The sequence below is a fragment of the Abramis brama genome (assembly GCF_963993115.1).
Source record: "Abramis brama genome assembly, chromosome: 2".
NCBI classification, from domain to species: domain Eukaryota; kingdom Metazoa; phylum Chordata; class Actinopteri; order Cypriniformes; family Leuciscidae; genus Abramis; species Abramis brama.
The window spans coordinates 13,896,414-13,913,863 of record NC_139964.1 but is presented as its reverse complement, the minus strand read 5'-3'; the positions used below and the strand labels follow the sequence as shown (position 1 = coordinate 13,913,863).

Sequence of the window (17,450 nt, the reverse complement as noted above, 5' to 3'; positions counted from 1 at the left end):
TTTCCCCACATTTGTTTTATTCAAAGATTTGTTGAGTTTACAAGAAAATATTTTAAAAGGAGCAGGGGAAATTGAACGTTAATTTCTTATAGTTATAATGCCTCATTTATGTGTAATTTGTTCAATAAAAGCATGTCAAAAATGATCTATTTGATTTCTTTATTCAGTGGGAATAGGCTATTCAATGTTTAGGTTTGCAAAGAACCTATTAAAGACATGGGAACAGTATAGCTAACATTCACATTTGAATATTTATCGCAAGTCATATCGTCATTGCAATATTAAACAATGTTATCGCACATCGCAGCTTTTCCTCATATCGTGCTTCCTCATATCGTGCCTCATATCCCCTGTCCCACACCAGTTATGGAGTACAATGAACACATGGGTGGAGTTGATCATTCAGACCAGCTCATTCAGTATTACTCTGCACAACACAAAACAATGCGCTGGTACAGACACCTGTTTTACCATTTTCTGGACATTGCCACCACCAACAGCTACATCCTCCACAAGGAACTCTGTCTGGCCCAGCAAACAACACCCATGACACACAGAGCTTTCATGGAGGAGCTGACTGTTGAACTCTGTGGTAAGCCTCTCCACACTGCTCCGGTCCCGGTACCTGCAGGTCATATTCCTGTGCTAATTGCCGTTCATGCAGCAGATTCTTCCACAAAAGCCACCACAGGTTGCAGCAGGAGTGAGCATTGCCAAAGCCAAGGCCAGAGAAAGGACACACCTTGGAAATGCAGGGAGTGTGATGTTGTGCTTTGCATGCAGCTGGACAGAAACTGTTTTGCAGCATGGCATGACAGCTGAAAAACTGAAACATGAAAACATGCACATTGTGTAAATATTGTAAATAGTGCTGGGTTTCTGTGTTATTTCTAATATATAGTTCATCTTTGGTTTGAAAAAAAAAGTTGAAAAGTTGAAAACATGAAAATGTGTACATTTTGTGAATATTGTTAGTAGTGAGTTTTTTTCACAAAGTAAACGTTTTGCTTGAAAGAAAGACCTGTTGTTATGCTACTTTTTCATTTGCACACATCCAATAAAGCTTGATATGTAGTAGGAAGTTATTTTAGTCCTATTTTATCTCAGTCCCTCTAACATTTGGTGAAGATTAGTCACAGACAAAACTTGTAGGCTACTAGAAAACGATTTTTCAAAATGTAACTTTAGACAATTATTACTACTATTTTATTCATATATTACACTACTTTTGTGACCCTAAGACTTTGGGAAACCCATTTCAAGGACCAAAATTCATTCAACAATGGTATGTTTCCACAAGAGATTTGAAGAATTTCAAAAATCGGACTTACATTTTTCACCTTTTAGAGCCAATGATCTCTCTCTTCAATGCTCTAGTACCCCTTTTCCACCAAGGCAGAGCTGGTGCTGGTTCGGAGCCAGAGCCTAGTTTCAAATCGGTTCTTTGTTTTTCCACCGCCAAAGCACCAGCTCCGAACCAGTAAAACTGGTTCTTAAGTAGCACCAAATCATTGCAGGGTCTAGAACGGAGCCAAGAAAGAACCGCTTGCGTCAGGGGCTGGGGGCGGGGTTACCGTGACCAACAAGACGAATAGAAACTTGTGACCGCCATTTTTAAATAGCAGCTAGTCGAGCTAATAGCAGCTCGATTATAATATCCGTCTATGTAAGTTACGGCGAGCTGCACGAACGCGTTGGATTCCGATGTATTTTTGCAAACCCATGAGCATCCATAGTATTGCAACGTCCGTTATTGTTGATGGCTTGTTCGAGATGCATCGGAGCGGCAAGGACCGATCGGAGCTGCGGGAGTGTTTGGAGAGCATACGACTCCTTGTGCTTTTAGATCGCTATCGCAGTGCTTTGATGTCATGCGGCGATCGATCTGCGAGAAGCCGATGCATCTCGAACAAGCCTGGCGTGTTTGTGTTTGGCGCTACCGCACTAGCGGTTGCTGGGCAACATGAGACGTATACAGTGACGTAAGATCTGGCTCTGTTGTGGCTCTCTAGCCGGTGGAAAGGCAAACCGGTTCTTAGTAAGCTCGTCAGTCGAACCAACTCTGAACCAGCTTTGGCTCTGGCTCTGAACCAGCACCCGGTTCTTGTTGGTGGAAAAGGGGTATCGGACAAGTGGTGAGCTCATCAGTAAGAGAGCTGGGTTTTCTCTGCACATTTTGATATAAAACATGGGATTATGTTATGTAAATTTTGCCTTTAAAAGGTGAATTTAATAAGATATTTAAAATCGAAGAAAAAGTGAAAAAAAAAAAATATATATGCCCTTAGACCTCAGAGGGTTAAAGGCAGATTTTTGCTCCTAAGTGAAAGTTGTAGAAACCAGAGAGTTAATTGTGGTTTTCAACTACTCTTTATTGTCAGAACATATCATGACAAACACTTGCCAAACAGGTGAACATTTCACAAATCTGAGGTAAAACATTCAAGCATTTGTAATTTTTCCTTAACAAAATAAATGTAATTTATATTTGCTATATAAAATTTATTTCTTAGTTTCCGCATATGCTAATGGGGGATTTTGTTTCAAGTCTTGAAACAGGTTTGTGTTGCCTGACTTTGATGGCACGAATCTTCAGCACAGTTTGCAGTGCAGGCTGCAATATTAATATTACATGTTTTGTCTCGAAATGCATATTTGACTGTGAATTGACAGTAGTATTAGCTTGAGTTAGGATGCAGATTTACTGTTAAATTTATGTTCATTAACAAAAACAGTAACATCTGTTAAAAAAATGCAACAATCTCATTTTTATTTGGTAAAATGTAATATTCTGACTGTTGAATTTTATTAAAATTAACCATTGGTCATCGAGTATCATGCATTTAGATCATGATAACCACAGATAAAACCAGGCATAGCCTATAGCGCCTCACTATCATGGCAAAATGTAACTTTATGCTTTCTATGGTATTTATTTGTATGAAAAACAGTAGCCTAAATACATTATTAAATACTGTCATTGTATCCCATTAGTCCTTTAAAACATTGTCTACATTAATAATATAATACAATTCAATATGTAGGCTATCCCACATTTCATGGTGCAGTTAATATTATAGGCTAACGTTACAGTAAATCCGTGGTAAATGATGGGAATTTGTAGACGGAAAAGCCTTCTGACATCGTTGCGCGCAGTGTTTCTCCTGTTTGTCAGCGCTGTTTCATTTGCCTTTAAACTGGTTTAAATCACTGAGACATTTGTGATCTTCGCTGAATTCAAGCGCTTCTCACTGGATCTCGTGACTGACACCGATCAGAGTAAACGCCTCTGCTCTAGTGAGCTCGCGCTGCGCTGCCGTCTGGACTTTGAGTCGAGCGGATAAATGGTCAGTGTGGCGCGCGGTTCAAATGAGTTTCGCTACGCTTTTGGGGAATAAACATTATCGAACATTTATCGGAAAAAAGGGGGTCAAAAAAGGGGTTGGGGTGACAGTTAGGGAGTTCACTTAACACATAACACAGGACACTCGTGAATGTTCATGTAAGCTCCGCCCAGTGACACAGACGATCTCAGACGCCGAATATTTCAGAACACCAGCGCGCAATCGGGACAGGTCAAGCTGAGAAGGTTAATTTGTTCTATCCTTCGCGGTCCGGGGAAGAAAGAGAAACTAAAGAAGAGAGAGGCCGCATTCGAAGGATCTTCACATTGGGACAGACTTCGTCGCGCAGCTGTGACGCAATCGGCTTTCGAAGGGTGCGTCCACAAAGAAAAAAAGAAAACAAAGAAAGAAAGAAAGAAAAGAAAAGCAAGATGAAGCTCTGAATCGGAACACAACTACAGTCACTGAACAGAAACAGTAGAGTTTGACATGTGAGATGAGCAACAAACATATTATTTTACTCTCCACATATAGATGAGAGCAGTATTATTGCTGTTTGAGTTTCAGAGAGTCGTGTGAGGAACTACTGAGAGTTTCAGACTGATTTTCTGAACTGAACTGATGAAGAAATGAAGTTTCCACTGATAGTTTGTGTGTTTCTGCTGACGGGTAAGAGCTGAAGATCTCTACTAAAAGTGTTTATTATCTAATATTATGGTGTATGTTATCAGTGTACATGAGTAAAGCAGTGTGTGTGTGTGTGTGTGTGTGTGTGTGTGTGTGTGTGTAGTGAGCAGTTCACTGTCTGAGAACATTACAGTGAGTGGAACAGAGGGACGAGGAGTGAGCATTACCTGCCCTTATCCAGAAGGAATTATACATGCTTACAGTTACAAGTACTTCTACAGAGGACTTTACGGAGAACGTGTCCTTATACTAGAATCTGACGGAATGGAGACTTATGCGATCAAGGGCAGATTCTCACTGAAGAATAATCCTAAGGCCAGATCATTTACAGTGACCATCAGTTTCCTGAAGATGGAAGATGCTGGACCGTACGGATGTAGATCTGGACATGACTATGCAAACTACCATCAAGTGGAGCTTATTGTGAACAGAGGTGCCTGATATTCAATACTGAACACCAATCTGCTTCATCGTTCATGTTTATTGTTTTATGAATATGGCGTGACGGCTTTTCTTCATTTCTCAGCTCCAGAGACAACGACGCGTGTCCAGATCTCAACAACCAGCATTAGTCTGTATAGCAGCACTGAACACACCAGCACAGGTACACACACACACACTGACATCTGTACTCACATGTGTGTTGATGAAAATATTGTTAATGTGAAGTTATTGTGTTTTCAGAACTTTTCAGAACTTAACTTCCATCAAAATATTAATAGTTAGTCTGATTATAGTGAATACAGAGATATCAAAGCTTCTAAACACAATTCTGATGCTGCATTCAAGTTCATGATTTAATTCCTGTAATTACGTGTTTCCAGCTCGTTCTGACAAGATAATTTGTGTCTTACATAAACTTACACCAACTTGGAAACTGAATTTCATCAAAGCTTCAACTTCTGTGAAAAATAAACCACAATTGCGACATTTAGAGGTTGTGATGTTCCTCAACACTTGAATCAAATGAACAACAACTGAATGTTTGACGTGTCATTTTACAGATCTTCTACAGGTAAAGATTTGAACACCCACCAGGAAATACTACAGTTGAACTCTATCAGCCAAACACACAAACTACACTACCCATAATGCAACTGCAGCCTTATTGATCACATGATCACTCTTTGAAATTAAATTGGTTTGTAAATTTTTGAGACACATTTTATCTACCGTATAAACAAAATGGTGCACATATCAGCTTCCGATTAATTTGGTTTGACATCAACCATAAAGAGAAGTGTTTTCTACTGAAGAGTTGAGGTTTACCATTGCAGTTTCACTTCGGTTACACAATATAACAACTGTATATTTACAATATTACAATATCTTTTATAGTACAATAATCAAAAGGATTAATGTCTGTTTATTTAACAGTATAATCAGAATCAGTTTGTGTTTCATCATGTAAATATCATGTGTTTAGCGTTGCCTTCAGATCTGGCTTCTGTTGCTGGCGGTCTGGGTTTGGTTCTGCTGGTTCTGACTCTGTGTTCTGGAACCTTCATCATCTGTAGAAAGAGGAAGAGGAAATCTAGGACAGGTAACAGTTTGTTATTAAAATATCCATTTTTTTGTGTTTGAATTGATTTGATTTGATTTGATACCAATCAACTTGATTTGCTCCATGCAGCTTTATTTCAGCAAAACATGCAGCACAATACAGAGGTGAGTGTTCAAATCTTCACCTGTAGAAGATCAGACATACATGTTAAATGATTGTTCATTGATCAACAGAGATAATTACATATGTAAACTATTACATTATTGATTTATGTGGTGTTTTTCAGACTGAACGCATGTCTGAGGAGATTCCAAACACAGACTTCAACGTGGTAACATCTTCATCCAATCAGACGCCTGCATTTTCATCCAATCAGACGCCTGCATCACACCTCAACTACAATACAGAGGTGAGTGTTCAAATCTTTACCTGTAGAAGATCAGACATACATGTTAAATGAGTGTTTATTGATCAACAGAGATAATTACACTATGTAAACTGTTAAATTATTGACTTATGTGTTATTTTCCAGAATGAACGCATGTCTGAGGAGATTCCAAACACAGACTTCAACGTGGTAACATTTTCATCCAATCAGACGCCTGCATTTTCATCCAATCAGATGCCTGCATCACACCTCAACTACCTCACAAACGTCTCTACTCTTTACACATCAGGAACCAATCAGCAGCCTGATTCACACCCCAGTCACACCCACTCAACCAATCAGGTGACAGATACAGCCGGTGATTATAACTACCTAACAGCAACACATCCACCAAACTTCACAATAGACGATGATCCGCTTAAAGCTCCACAATTCTGTATAAATTGAGAGTCACGATTTTTTTGTGTAAACCGGAAATCGTGATTCTCCCACAATTCTGGAGAAAAAAACCATCAGACAACAAAACAAAATAACATGCAGACTAGAGGTTCTGATAAAATGGTCATTGCTTTGGTCTATTTAAAAGATATATTAATTTGAACAAAAAATATCAATGTCTCATTCATCACGGTTTCATTATTGGATGAATCGGCGTTTGTGAATACATGAAAAAGACTGTAAAAATCTAGTAAAATCTACATTTATTTAACTTTATATTAACTTTTTTTTTTATTATTACTTACCAGAAAAGTAACCAACAACTTATTTTATTTTTTTTAAATAAAATCTAAAAATTACACAAAATTCAATATTCTCTGTAATTAGTACCTCATCTACAGTTCAATAAAGCTAATAAAAATGTAAAAAATAGCAGCAAGCAGCGATTATGAGGCAATACACACAAGAAGCAAAATTAGTGGCTAAGAAGTCTGTTTAGACTATTTTGTATGATGTATTTTATGAACTCAATAGGATTTCTAACACTATTCTCTCAACAGACATTTACACTGATAGTCTGGCATTATAATTGATTTGCTTTTGGTGTACTGTGGAGTGGGTAAGACTGATTTTAATGGCAGGCTAGCAGATACCGTTGACTCGCGCTAGCCTAGCACCGGCGAACTATGCAACTGGAAGGACTGGATGAAAAATGTTGAAACTGTCTCCACTGATAAATAACACCCAGGCTAACTTGGAAATGAGGCCCGATGTCCAAAATCCTGAACCACCCCTTTAAACAAACCAGCCCTAATCAATACATTTACTTACTTAGCTGACATTATGCAGCTCTTCTTCATTAAATTAGTTGAGTTGACAGAATTAGTTGATAAACTATATGTAGGAGCATTGCTTGTTCCTGTCACGGTTTTTAAGGTGATAATCCGTTATAAATATGAAGATTGTATCTTGAAGATTGTATTGTATTGTATTTTCTATTAAAAAGATTGAAGTTTTGTAAAAAAAAAAAAAAAATTATGTTGTAAAAAAATAAACTTATGTTCTGTTGAATGTGTTTTGAAAACTTTTTGTATGTTGTGTACTTATTCATCTAGGTAACGAAAATATATATTATAGAAGGGCGTCCTTGGTTCATTTTGCCTGGGGCCCGACCTTAATGTAGGGGAGAGCGGGCACAACGTAGCGCAGGGCTAGTTGTAACACGCTTATTTTAAATACTTCCAGACATGCTAGCATGACAAAACTTAGTGTACTTACGTACTAGTTGCCATATTAACACTATATAGAGAAAAAAAATTCACCAAAATTCAGAAATCTTTGGAAGATATCACCTGAACATATATTAATTTCTTACTTGTGTTAATTTTTCATCTCTATTTTTGGTGTTTATTTTAAAGGAGACAAATCTGATATTATTTTAATCTCCAATCTGTTATTTAACAGTTGATATGGTTATTTAATGCTGATCTAACCAGCAGAAGACACTAGCAGGGTTTAAATCCCAGCTGTGCAGGCGGGGCATGTTGTCACACTGCGTTACAATGTATTAGAAATAGGCAAGGCAAGGCAAGTTTATTTATAAAGCACATTTCATACACAATGGCAATTCAAAGTGCTTTACATAGAAGAAATGAAAATAATAAAAGAAATAAGAATAATTAAAACAGTTTAGAAAAATAGAATAAAATACAGTACAAACAGTCGGACGAACATTGGCACAGTGCTCATTCAGTAAATGCATAGCTAAACAGATGTGTTTTGAGTCTGGATTTGAATGTGATTACTGTAGGAGCACGTCTGATCTCCTCTGGAAGCTGGTTCCAGCTGCGGCTGGCATAATAGCTAAAAGCGGACTCGCCATGCTTAGAGTGAACCCTTGGTATTTCTAGCTGATATGATCCTAATGATCTGAGTGATCTGTTGGGTTTATATTCAGTGAGCATATCTGCAATGTATTGAGGTCCTAGGCCATTAAATGATTTAAATACCAGTAGTAATACTTTAAAATCAATCCTAAATTTAACTGGGAGCCAGTGTAAAGACCTGAAGACTGGTGTGATATGTTCATATTTTCTGGTTCTGCTCAGAATCCTGGCGGCAGCGTTCTGTATGAGTTGCAACTGTCTTATGGTCTTTTTGGGAAGGCCAGTGAGGAGGCCATTACAATAATCCACCCTGCTGGTGATGAAAGCATGCACAAGTTTCTCTAAGTCTTGTCTGGAAACAAAGCATCTAATTCTTGCAATATTTTTCAGATGATAGTATGCTGATTTAGTTATTGCTTTGACATGACTACTGAAACTAAGGTCTGACTCTAGTGACACACCGAGATTCCTGACTTGATTTTTAGTTGTTTGACCCCTAGAGTGAAGGTATGCGTTCACCTTGAGAACTTCATCTTTGTTTCCGAACGCAATGATTTCAGTTTTGTCTTTGTTTAACTGAAGAAAGTTTTGACACATCCAACTGTTGACTTCATCAATGCATTGGCACAGGGAATCAATGGGGCTGTAATCGTTAGGCGATAGGGCTAAGTAGATCTGTGTGTCGTCTGCATAGCTGTGGTAAGCAATTTGGTTCTTTCTCATTATTTGGCTCATTGGGAGCATATACAGGTTGAACAGGAGTGGCGCAAGAATTGAGCCTTGAGGGACTCCGCATGTCATGGATGTCCACTCAGACTTATGATCTCCTATACTCACATAATAACCTCTCCCATCTAAGTATGACCTGAACCATTTTAGGACTATCCCAGAAAGCCCCACCCAGTTTTCCAGCCTGTCAAGAAGTATGTTATGATCGACAGTGTCAAATGCAGCACTAAGGTCAAGTAGTACCAGCACTGATAATTTGCCTGAATCAGTATTTAAGCGAATATCGTTTATTATCTTTATCTCTCTGTGCTGTGGTGCGGTCGGAAACCAGATTGAAAATTGTCAAAGGATCCATTCAAGCTCAAGAATTTGTTCAGCTGATTGAAGACAACTTTTTCAATGATCTTGCCTATGAAAGGAAGATGTGTGATCGGTCTATAGTTGCTTAATATGGTCTTATCCAGATTGCTCTTTTTCAGGAGGGGCTTGACAACTGCAGTTTTCAGGGAGTTTGGAAAACTCCCAGAGCGAAGTGAGACATTTACCACTTCTAGCATATCTGCTTCTAAACTGTTTAACACACTTTTGAAAAATGATGTGGGAAGTGTGTCAAGAGCGCATGTTGATGTTTTAAGGTGCTGTACAGTTTCTTCCAAAATTTTGCCATCAATTTCTTTGAAATCAGACATAGTAACTAATTTCTCAGGTGGTTTGATCTGTCTGACCTCAGTGCAACTCAAGGATGTGCTGATCACCTTTCTGATATTACTGATTTTCTCAGAGAAGAAAGAGGCAAACTCACTGCACTTGTTGTCTGAGAGCATTTCACTGGGAATCTGGCTTGGAGGGTTTGTCAGTCTCTCTACAGCAGCAAAAAGAGTGCGTGCGTTGTTTAAATTACTGTTTATAATATTTGAGAAGAAAGTCTGTCTAGCTTTGCCTAGTTCCATATTAAAAGCATGGATGCAGTCTTTGTAGATGTTATAATGGACTACAAGTTTAGTCTTCCGCCACATGCGCTCTGCTTTTCTGCATTGTCTTTTCATAGTTTGCACTGCTGTTGAGTTTCTCCAAGGTGCTTTTTGTCTGCCACTCTTCTTCCTGACTTTCACAGGAGCAATATCATCAATCACACTTTTAACTTTTGAGTTAAAAGAATCAAGGAGAAAATCAACAGAGTCTGCAGATATGCTTGGTGTTAAGGATATAGCCTTCATAAATAGTACACTAGTGTTCTCATTTAAGCATCTCTTCTTGACAGACACAGATCTAGCTTCAGTGGCAGGAGAGATCAATATATCAAAGAAAATACAGAAATGATCAGACAGTGCTACATCCTTAAAGACCCACTCCGATGAAAATCATGTTTTTCTAGGTGTTAACATGTTCTTGTGGCATTTTTCTGATGTTAGAGGACATATCTTGAGAAAAATAAGTTCAAAGTTGTATTTCTGAGTATTTCTGCATTCAAATGGCTGTGAATCAGTAGCAGACGCTAAAATGCCAGCTAAAATAGACTGGAGTTGTGACGTAGTAACTCCACTGGGCGGTGCCACAAGCTCATACTCCCCTCCGCCCCCGCCCCCGCCCGCGCCCGCGTCCGCGTGGCTCAGGTTCTGAGGAGTAGAGAAGACGATGGCGGATCAACACCTATGTGCGGTAGCGGGTTGCAATGCTAACTGTACGTTCACACCGCCGCCGACTTGAGCGGCAAAGAAGCTCTGGCCGCCCTGTCAAGGACGCTTGTCAAAAAGTACGAGGAAGCTTGTTGACGCTTTGGCCGCTCTGACGTAGCAGCATTCTATGTTCGACCATGGGAGAAGAGAAGTGTCACACCATGAAAAGTAAACAAAATAAACAAGCAATACATTGACACTAGAAACCTTTTATAATGACAGCATTTGTATAACCGTTTTGGTCACATTATTATTTATTATTATTAATAGTGAGTGCGCGCGCGCGGCCGAGGCTCTCTCTCTCTCTCTCTCTCTGCGTTCTTATATGCCCTGTCAAGCGCGCCCTGTTAAACTGGCAGGACTTAAAAACACATGCAAATGATAAACTTTCACTCTGATGGTTAAACTGCAATTAATCCGATAATGATAGGAAACCCAGCAACGGCGATGATCAGATTCTCCTCCGTTTTCTCGGAAGCTCAAGTCGGCGGCGGCGTGAACGAGGGGGAGGGTCGTCTCCGTGCCAACGGCTCCGCCCACAACGCAGAGGCGAATTGCTAATGAGCTACTGCCGCTCTGCTGAAGCAAAGTCCCAGAAAACGGCACAGGTTTTGTGATTTTGGCTAAAAACGGCATAATCATCATTTAAAGACCACTGAGAATGTTTAAAAATAGCTCAAAATATGATCGGAGTGGGACTTTAATAACAATTAATGAAATGTTTAGACCCTTACTGATAAGTAAATCTAGAGTGTGTCCACGATTGTGTGTGGGTCCATGTATATGCTGAGTCAGATCAAAAGTTTTTAAAACAGTTTTGATTTCTTTTGCCATATTGTTCTCTGCACTATCTATGTGAATGTTAAAATCTCCTGCAATGGCAAAACAGTCAAACTCTGAGGTAATTGTTGATAACAGTTCTGTAAAGTCCTCAGCGAAGGCTGGAGAGTATTTTGGAGGCCTGTAAATAATGATAAGTAAAATGCGTGGAGCACCTTTCAACACAATACCCAGATATTCGAAAGAAGGGTAATTCCCAAATGATATTTGCTTACATTGATAGATATCTTTAAAAAGAGCAGCTAGACCCCCACCTCTCTTAACAGCTCTGCAGACACTCATAAAAGTAAAGTTTGGAGGGGCTGCTTCATTGAGGATTGTTGCACTGCAGCTGGCTTCTAGCCAGGTTTCATTTAGAAGCATAAAATCCAGGTTGTTTGTGGTTATTAAATCGTTGACTAGAAGTGATTTATTTTTAAGTGAACGAATGTTTAAAAGTGCTAACTTAACAGTCTTACTTTTTGTCCCCACATCAATCTTACTTTGACGTGTAATAGGCACCAGATTAGTTGGGTTTGCTGCACGGCTATTGAAGGCCTTAGATTTTCTATCTTGTAATAAAACAGCAATAGAGAAAGATACAGGCACACTGGGTTCCCGCTTGTTCTGTAAACATTTGAGAAAGTTACTGTTATCAGAGCGGGGACCCAAAACACATCACTGAGAGCTGGTATCAGTTGTTTTTGGTTCACCTCGAGTAGATGGAGGAGGGTGTGGGCCCTGGCGTTGTGGCAGAGGCCGAAGAGCTCTCACAGGAGGGGGAGGGCGAGCTGGGCCCGCAGGCTTTGGTGCGGGTGGTAATGGTGCCTGTCGTTTTTTGGTTGGTATCTGGGGGCTCGCAGCAAAAGAGTGGGATAGTCTGGTTCCAGCATGCACCAGTTCTTCCATTTTCTGTGAGAAGCACAGTAGTGGCGATGCTGGAGAGAGGGATAGCGTGTCTGGTGAAAGGGGCTGTTGCTCTGGTGTTATAGGAGGTTGTGATATGCTGTCCTGGCTTCCCTGGCTGTTTTCCGGGAAGTCGTCCTTGGGTGCTGAATCTTCAAGCAGTTCTGATAAGTCTCTCTGTGGGCAGGGCTCAGCTGAGATTGTGTCCGTGAGCAGAGGTTGTTGTGGCGGAGTGGTGTTATCATTGTCCTTGTGTGATATGTCAACCGCATGTCCATTTTGCTGCTGAAGTGAAGTCCCGTGGTCATTCATACTGTGTCCAGGTGTGTGTGTGCCGTTCAGATTTAGTGGATTGGCACAAACTGCAGAAGGATGATTGAGGGAGAAGTAGATATTGTCCTTTAACACTCTTGAACCAAGTTTGTTTGGGTGATGGCCATCCCGATGAAAAAGTTGTCTCTGACTCCAGAAAAGATTGAAATTGTCAATGAAGTTTACTCCGTTTATATTGCAGGTTTTTTGCAGCCATGTATTTAGCCCAAGCAACCGTGAAAACCTGTTTGTTCCTCTTGCTGGGAGAGGTCCACTGATGAATGTTTGAACTTTCAGTCTTTTAAGTGTTTCAAAAAGTTCATTGAAATCCTTCTTAAGGAGTTCTGACTGCTCTTTATGAATATCATTCTTCCCCACATGTATGATGAGTCGATTTGCAGTCTTATGTTTCATCAGAATGTTCTGAAGTTCCCTGTTTATATCAGAAGTTGTTGCTTGTGGAAGGCAGCACGTAGTTGTATCACTGCTGCTAATGTTTCTGATTATGGAGTCCCCCACTATCAGAGTCCTGGGCTCGGCAGCGCTCTGAGCTGAGTGCCGCTGTCTGCTCGACCTTGAGCGCCAGTTAGCATCAGTGTTAGCTACTGGCCCATTCAGTCTGTGTTCGATCACATTCATCACATTTGGGGATTCCTCATTTACATTCATTAGTACTTCAAATCTGTTCTCAAGATGTATAGGCGGTGGTAGGAGACCAGTGTTTGCAATCCTTGTCAGAGCTGTATCTGGGGTAGAGGATGCTACTGCGGCAATATGTGATGCTCGTGACACTCTGATGTCTCGAGTGCCTTTGGGTCTCGCTCCCTGTTTGTGCCATCGATTAGTAAGTCGATCGGCTTGTTTCTCTACCTGTCGAGGAGCACTAGTTTCATGGGACTCACCGGTATGCTGAGGGTGTCCATGACGAAGCTCTGTTGTGTGCTCCGTCTGGTTTGGTGGTCCCGTAAGTAACTTTGTTTTGAGAACTGCAATCCTTTGTAAAAGTCTGTGGCAGTTAGTGCAGCAAGTAGATTCTTGAACCTGAAGAGGCATTTTCTCTCTTATCCGTATGAATGTAGGCAGTTGTGTTTTCCTTTCCCGGAATGTAAGCTGGTCGGGTAAAAGAATTCTGCGTTTTTGTAGTAATCCAAACTTTGTTGTCTGAGCACTGTGCTGATTTGCTGAAGTTAAAATTAGGTGATAAAAGGAAATAAAATATAAAAATATAGGAGATAAAATGTAAAAGCGATAGAGCAAAGCGCGGAGCAGTAAGCAAGAGCGTCCGAACAGTAGCTGAGCAGGAAGCCTTCTTCTAAATATGCTTTTCTATTCTATACTTTTATGAATCCTATTGATAAAACATGAGAAAAAGTCAATGTTCAGAAATTATTAATTATTATTATTATGTTTTGAACTATATTGTGTAGCTGTGTTTTCCAGTGTGTTTGTTGTCAAACTCAAAAAAACATTTTTATTTTTAATTATTAAAAAATGCCATTATTTTATATGTAAAAGTTAATAATTGAATTTTATTGAGGAAATATTTTAGTTTGTCTTGTATGTGTTTTTTTATTTTTTTTATTAGATCAGATAGCATTTTAATCTGTCATGTGGTCATGTTATAATGTACTCCACCTATGGGGCATGTTGTCACAGTTCACTTCCATTCTTTCGGGGTCAGGGTTTCTGTTGTCCGGTAATTGCCGGACATTGGCCGAAAAAAAAATGGAATGTCAGACAAAATTAAATCTCTCCGGTCAAATTGTCCGATTAAAATTGCCTAATAATCCCGCCCCCCTAACACAATCTGAATTTGAGAATAAGCCTAAAATGTATAAAGCAAAAATACACCGCTCTACCATTTGAAAGTTTATAAACAACATCGCATGCTGCATTTCAAATAAAGCGCACGCCTAAAACGGCTGTAATATACTGTAGACCTAAACAACGAACGAATGAGTGAGACGTTTCAAATATGGCCAGGCCCAGGCAGACTAGCCTTAAAAGCTTTTTTCAGAGGCCAGACGCGACGGACGATGGTGCATCAGGAACGCCTGAAGCCTCAGATGTCCAGACAGCTCCACCACCACCAGAGAAAAAGCCGAAATGTAGGGCGTATCGGTCGGAATGGAGTGACAAGTTCCCATGGCTAAGATGTGAGGTAGTTAATGATAACGAAAAAATGTTCTGTTCGCACTGCGAAAAGGCAGGACGACGCAACGGATTCACAAGAGGGTCGAATAATTTGAGATTGTCTGCTCTCATTGAACATAGTCAGAGCAATGACCATGTTGCTGCGCTCAATTTAACGCCACAGCAGGTTGCGATGAAAGGCCACTGTGACAAGGCCACGGAAACTTCTAAGAAAAAAACTATGCTCTCAGCTCAAAATTGTATTCCACATGGCAAAACATGATCTCCCATCTAACCATTTTGTAGCACAGACTGAGCTACCGCAAGCTCTCGAGGCTCCAGATTTTGTCACCACCGATGGCATTTATTGCCACAGCGACTCTGTGGATGATATGGAGAGGGCATTAGAACACGTAGTGGTGGAACAGATCCGTGAAAAACTGAAAAACAGTGACTTCATTGGAATAATAATTGACGAAACTGTAAATATCACTGTGAACAAAAAGTTAATCGTATATATCTAAAGCTGGAAATAAAAGGAAAGGTGGAGACATGCTTTCTTGGAAATTATGATGTGGACTCCGGGACCGCAAGATGCATTTATGATCGCATTGTTGCAGTGCTTCGCGAAATGGATATAGCACTGTCATTGGCCTGGGTTCAGATGGTGCAAGTGTAATGATGGGAAGGCATGGTGGGGTTGGTGCTTTGTTTAAGCAAGCAAATCCCTTTTCTATCCAGGTGCACTGCGTTGCCCACAGGGCTGCACTTGCTGCGCTGGACGCAACGAAAGCTGTGGAAAACATCAGAGCTTACAAAAACACGATCTCCTCAGTGTACTCCTTCTACAGACACTCTGCCACCAGAACAACCCGGCTCCGCCAATTAACAGCTGCACTCAGTGATGAGGACATGGTCAGCCTCAAGCAGCCGTGCGCAGTCCGCTGGCTATCCCCACACAGGGCTGTGGAGGCCATGAAGCACAACTGGGCAGCTGTGGCCATGGAACTTAATGAAGAGGCCGTGGGAGGAAATATCCAAGCACAAGGGCTGCTTGGTCAAATCCAGACCTACAGCTTCATAGCCCTGACTCACGCACTGGCCGATCTACTACCAGTGATGACAAAACTGAATTTAGTTTTTCAGAAAGACAACGTCAATCTTTCCAGCATCCGACCAATAGTGCAAGCATCTGTCGCGGCATTTACACAGTTATGAGATGTCTCAGGTCCAGAAGAGGAGACATTCCAGGCGGGCTATAAAGACGGCACATACAAGGATGTCAAAGTGACCAATTCAAGCGACCGCTCCATTCACGCTTTCAAAAAAGCCAGAGAACGCTATGTTCAACATCTGATAGATGCCTTGCAAGATCGGTTCCCCAAGGATTGCATGGATCTACTTCACTGCCTCGATGCCCTTCTGAAACCCTCTAGATATCCGCAGACACATAGTGGTAAGTAGGAGCTGTTGATTTATTATACGGGTCATTCTACAGAAACGTACACTTTTGGTATGGCAAGATGTCTTAAAATGTATTTATTTTTCTAACATTTAAACTTACATTATTCGATTACTAAAAATGTTAAATATATATAAAAATGTATATACTGTGCATTTATTTAAAGACGGCATGTACCTTTTTTTGTCACTGGTGTTACCTTACTTCTTTGGCAATTTCAAAGGTTTTTATGAAATATTATTTCAATTTTTTTTTCAGCAAAATAATAATAATACAACAAATAAGGAGATTGTTTTATTTATTTTAATCAGGTTTGTTAAAAGTGTGCTTAAATGAGGTTAGTTCGTTTGCGCAACCATAACAATGAAAACATTTGAAAACCGGTTACAATTAAGTAGTGATGCAATCCTTTAAATCTTAACTTTTGAGTTTAGCAGAATTAAATGGATGTAAAATTATTATTATGTCACATGTGACATTGTATTTAATGTGACAGAAATTTTTTTTATATTTTATAGTATAAATATAATATCAAATATATTTGATAGTTATGTATACATTATTGTATTTTAAATGGTGTAAAAACCTGTTATTGGCCTCAAAATAAAGCACTTTCCCTCTGTACATGACTGTGGGGACGAGTAGCCTACTTCTGTGGTGCTTGGAATTCTATAGAATTAATAAAAATCAAATATATTGCCACATTGATGGCTCAAGAAGGTGTAATTTTTCAAACAACATATTGTTTTATTTTAAAATGTAAAGAAATTGTAACCCTAAAGTGTTTTTTAAGTGTAATATTTCTGTAAAGGCTAGGGACAGAAAAATGGACATTTCCATAGAATGACCCATACAGACCTATTTATAATAAGCACAGGAAATCAGAGAGAATCTTGTTATGGCAAGAAAATTAGAGAGAAAATGAATGGATATGTTGGATATGTGTCCATATCCAAGATGTGTTTTTAAAGTTCTTCAGATGATCTGTTTGTCACTGCTGGCTGGCATGTGGTGGGGTCACAGAGCTATTATACTCAAAAACGTGAGTTTATATCAGTATTAAACATTCCTCATCAGTGAGAGATAATACTCTTTATGAGATCAGTGAATCAGGCCACAACATGACAATTATGCCATCATCAATAAATAGCCAACAACACCTGATC

The 17,450-nt window shown here is 39.7% G+C and overlaps 2 protein-coding genes across 2 annotated transcripts in view; one reads left to right on the top strand and one right to left on the bottom strand.

The window, feature by feature from the left end:
* Positions 1-17,450, bottom strand: part of LOC311077688 (B-cell receptor CD22-like) — a 271,893-nt gene that overhangs the window by 117,939 nt on the left and 136,504 nt on the right. The gene's annotated exons all lie outside the window — the stretch shown is intronic.
* Positions 2,363-7,565, top strand: LOC311078074 (uncharacterized protein). The gene is made up of 7 exons (XM_084106747.1): positions 2,363-4,013; positions 4,135-4,464; positions 4,558-4,635; positions 5,458-5,574; positions 5,665-5,699; positions 5,822-5,944; positions 6,068-7,565. Exons 1-7 carry the CDS (start codon positions 3,974-3,976, stop codon positions 6,368-6,370), a joined length of 1,026 nt encoding a protein of 341 aa, XP_083962873.1. The 5' UTR covers positions 2,363-3,973; the 3' UTR covers positions 6,371-7,565.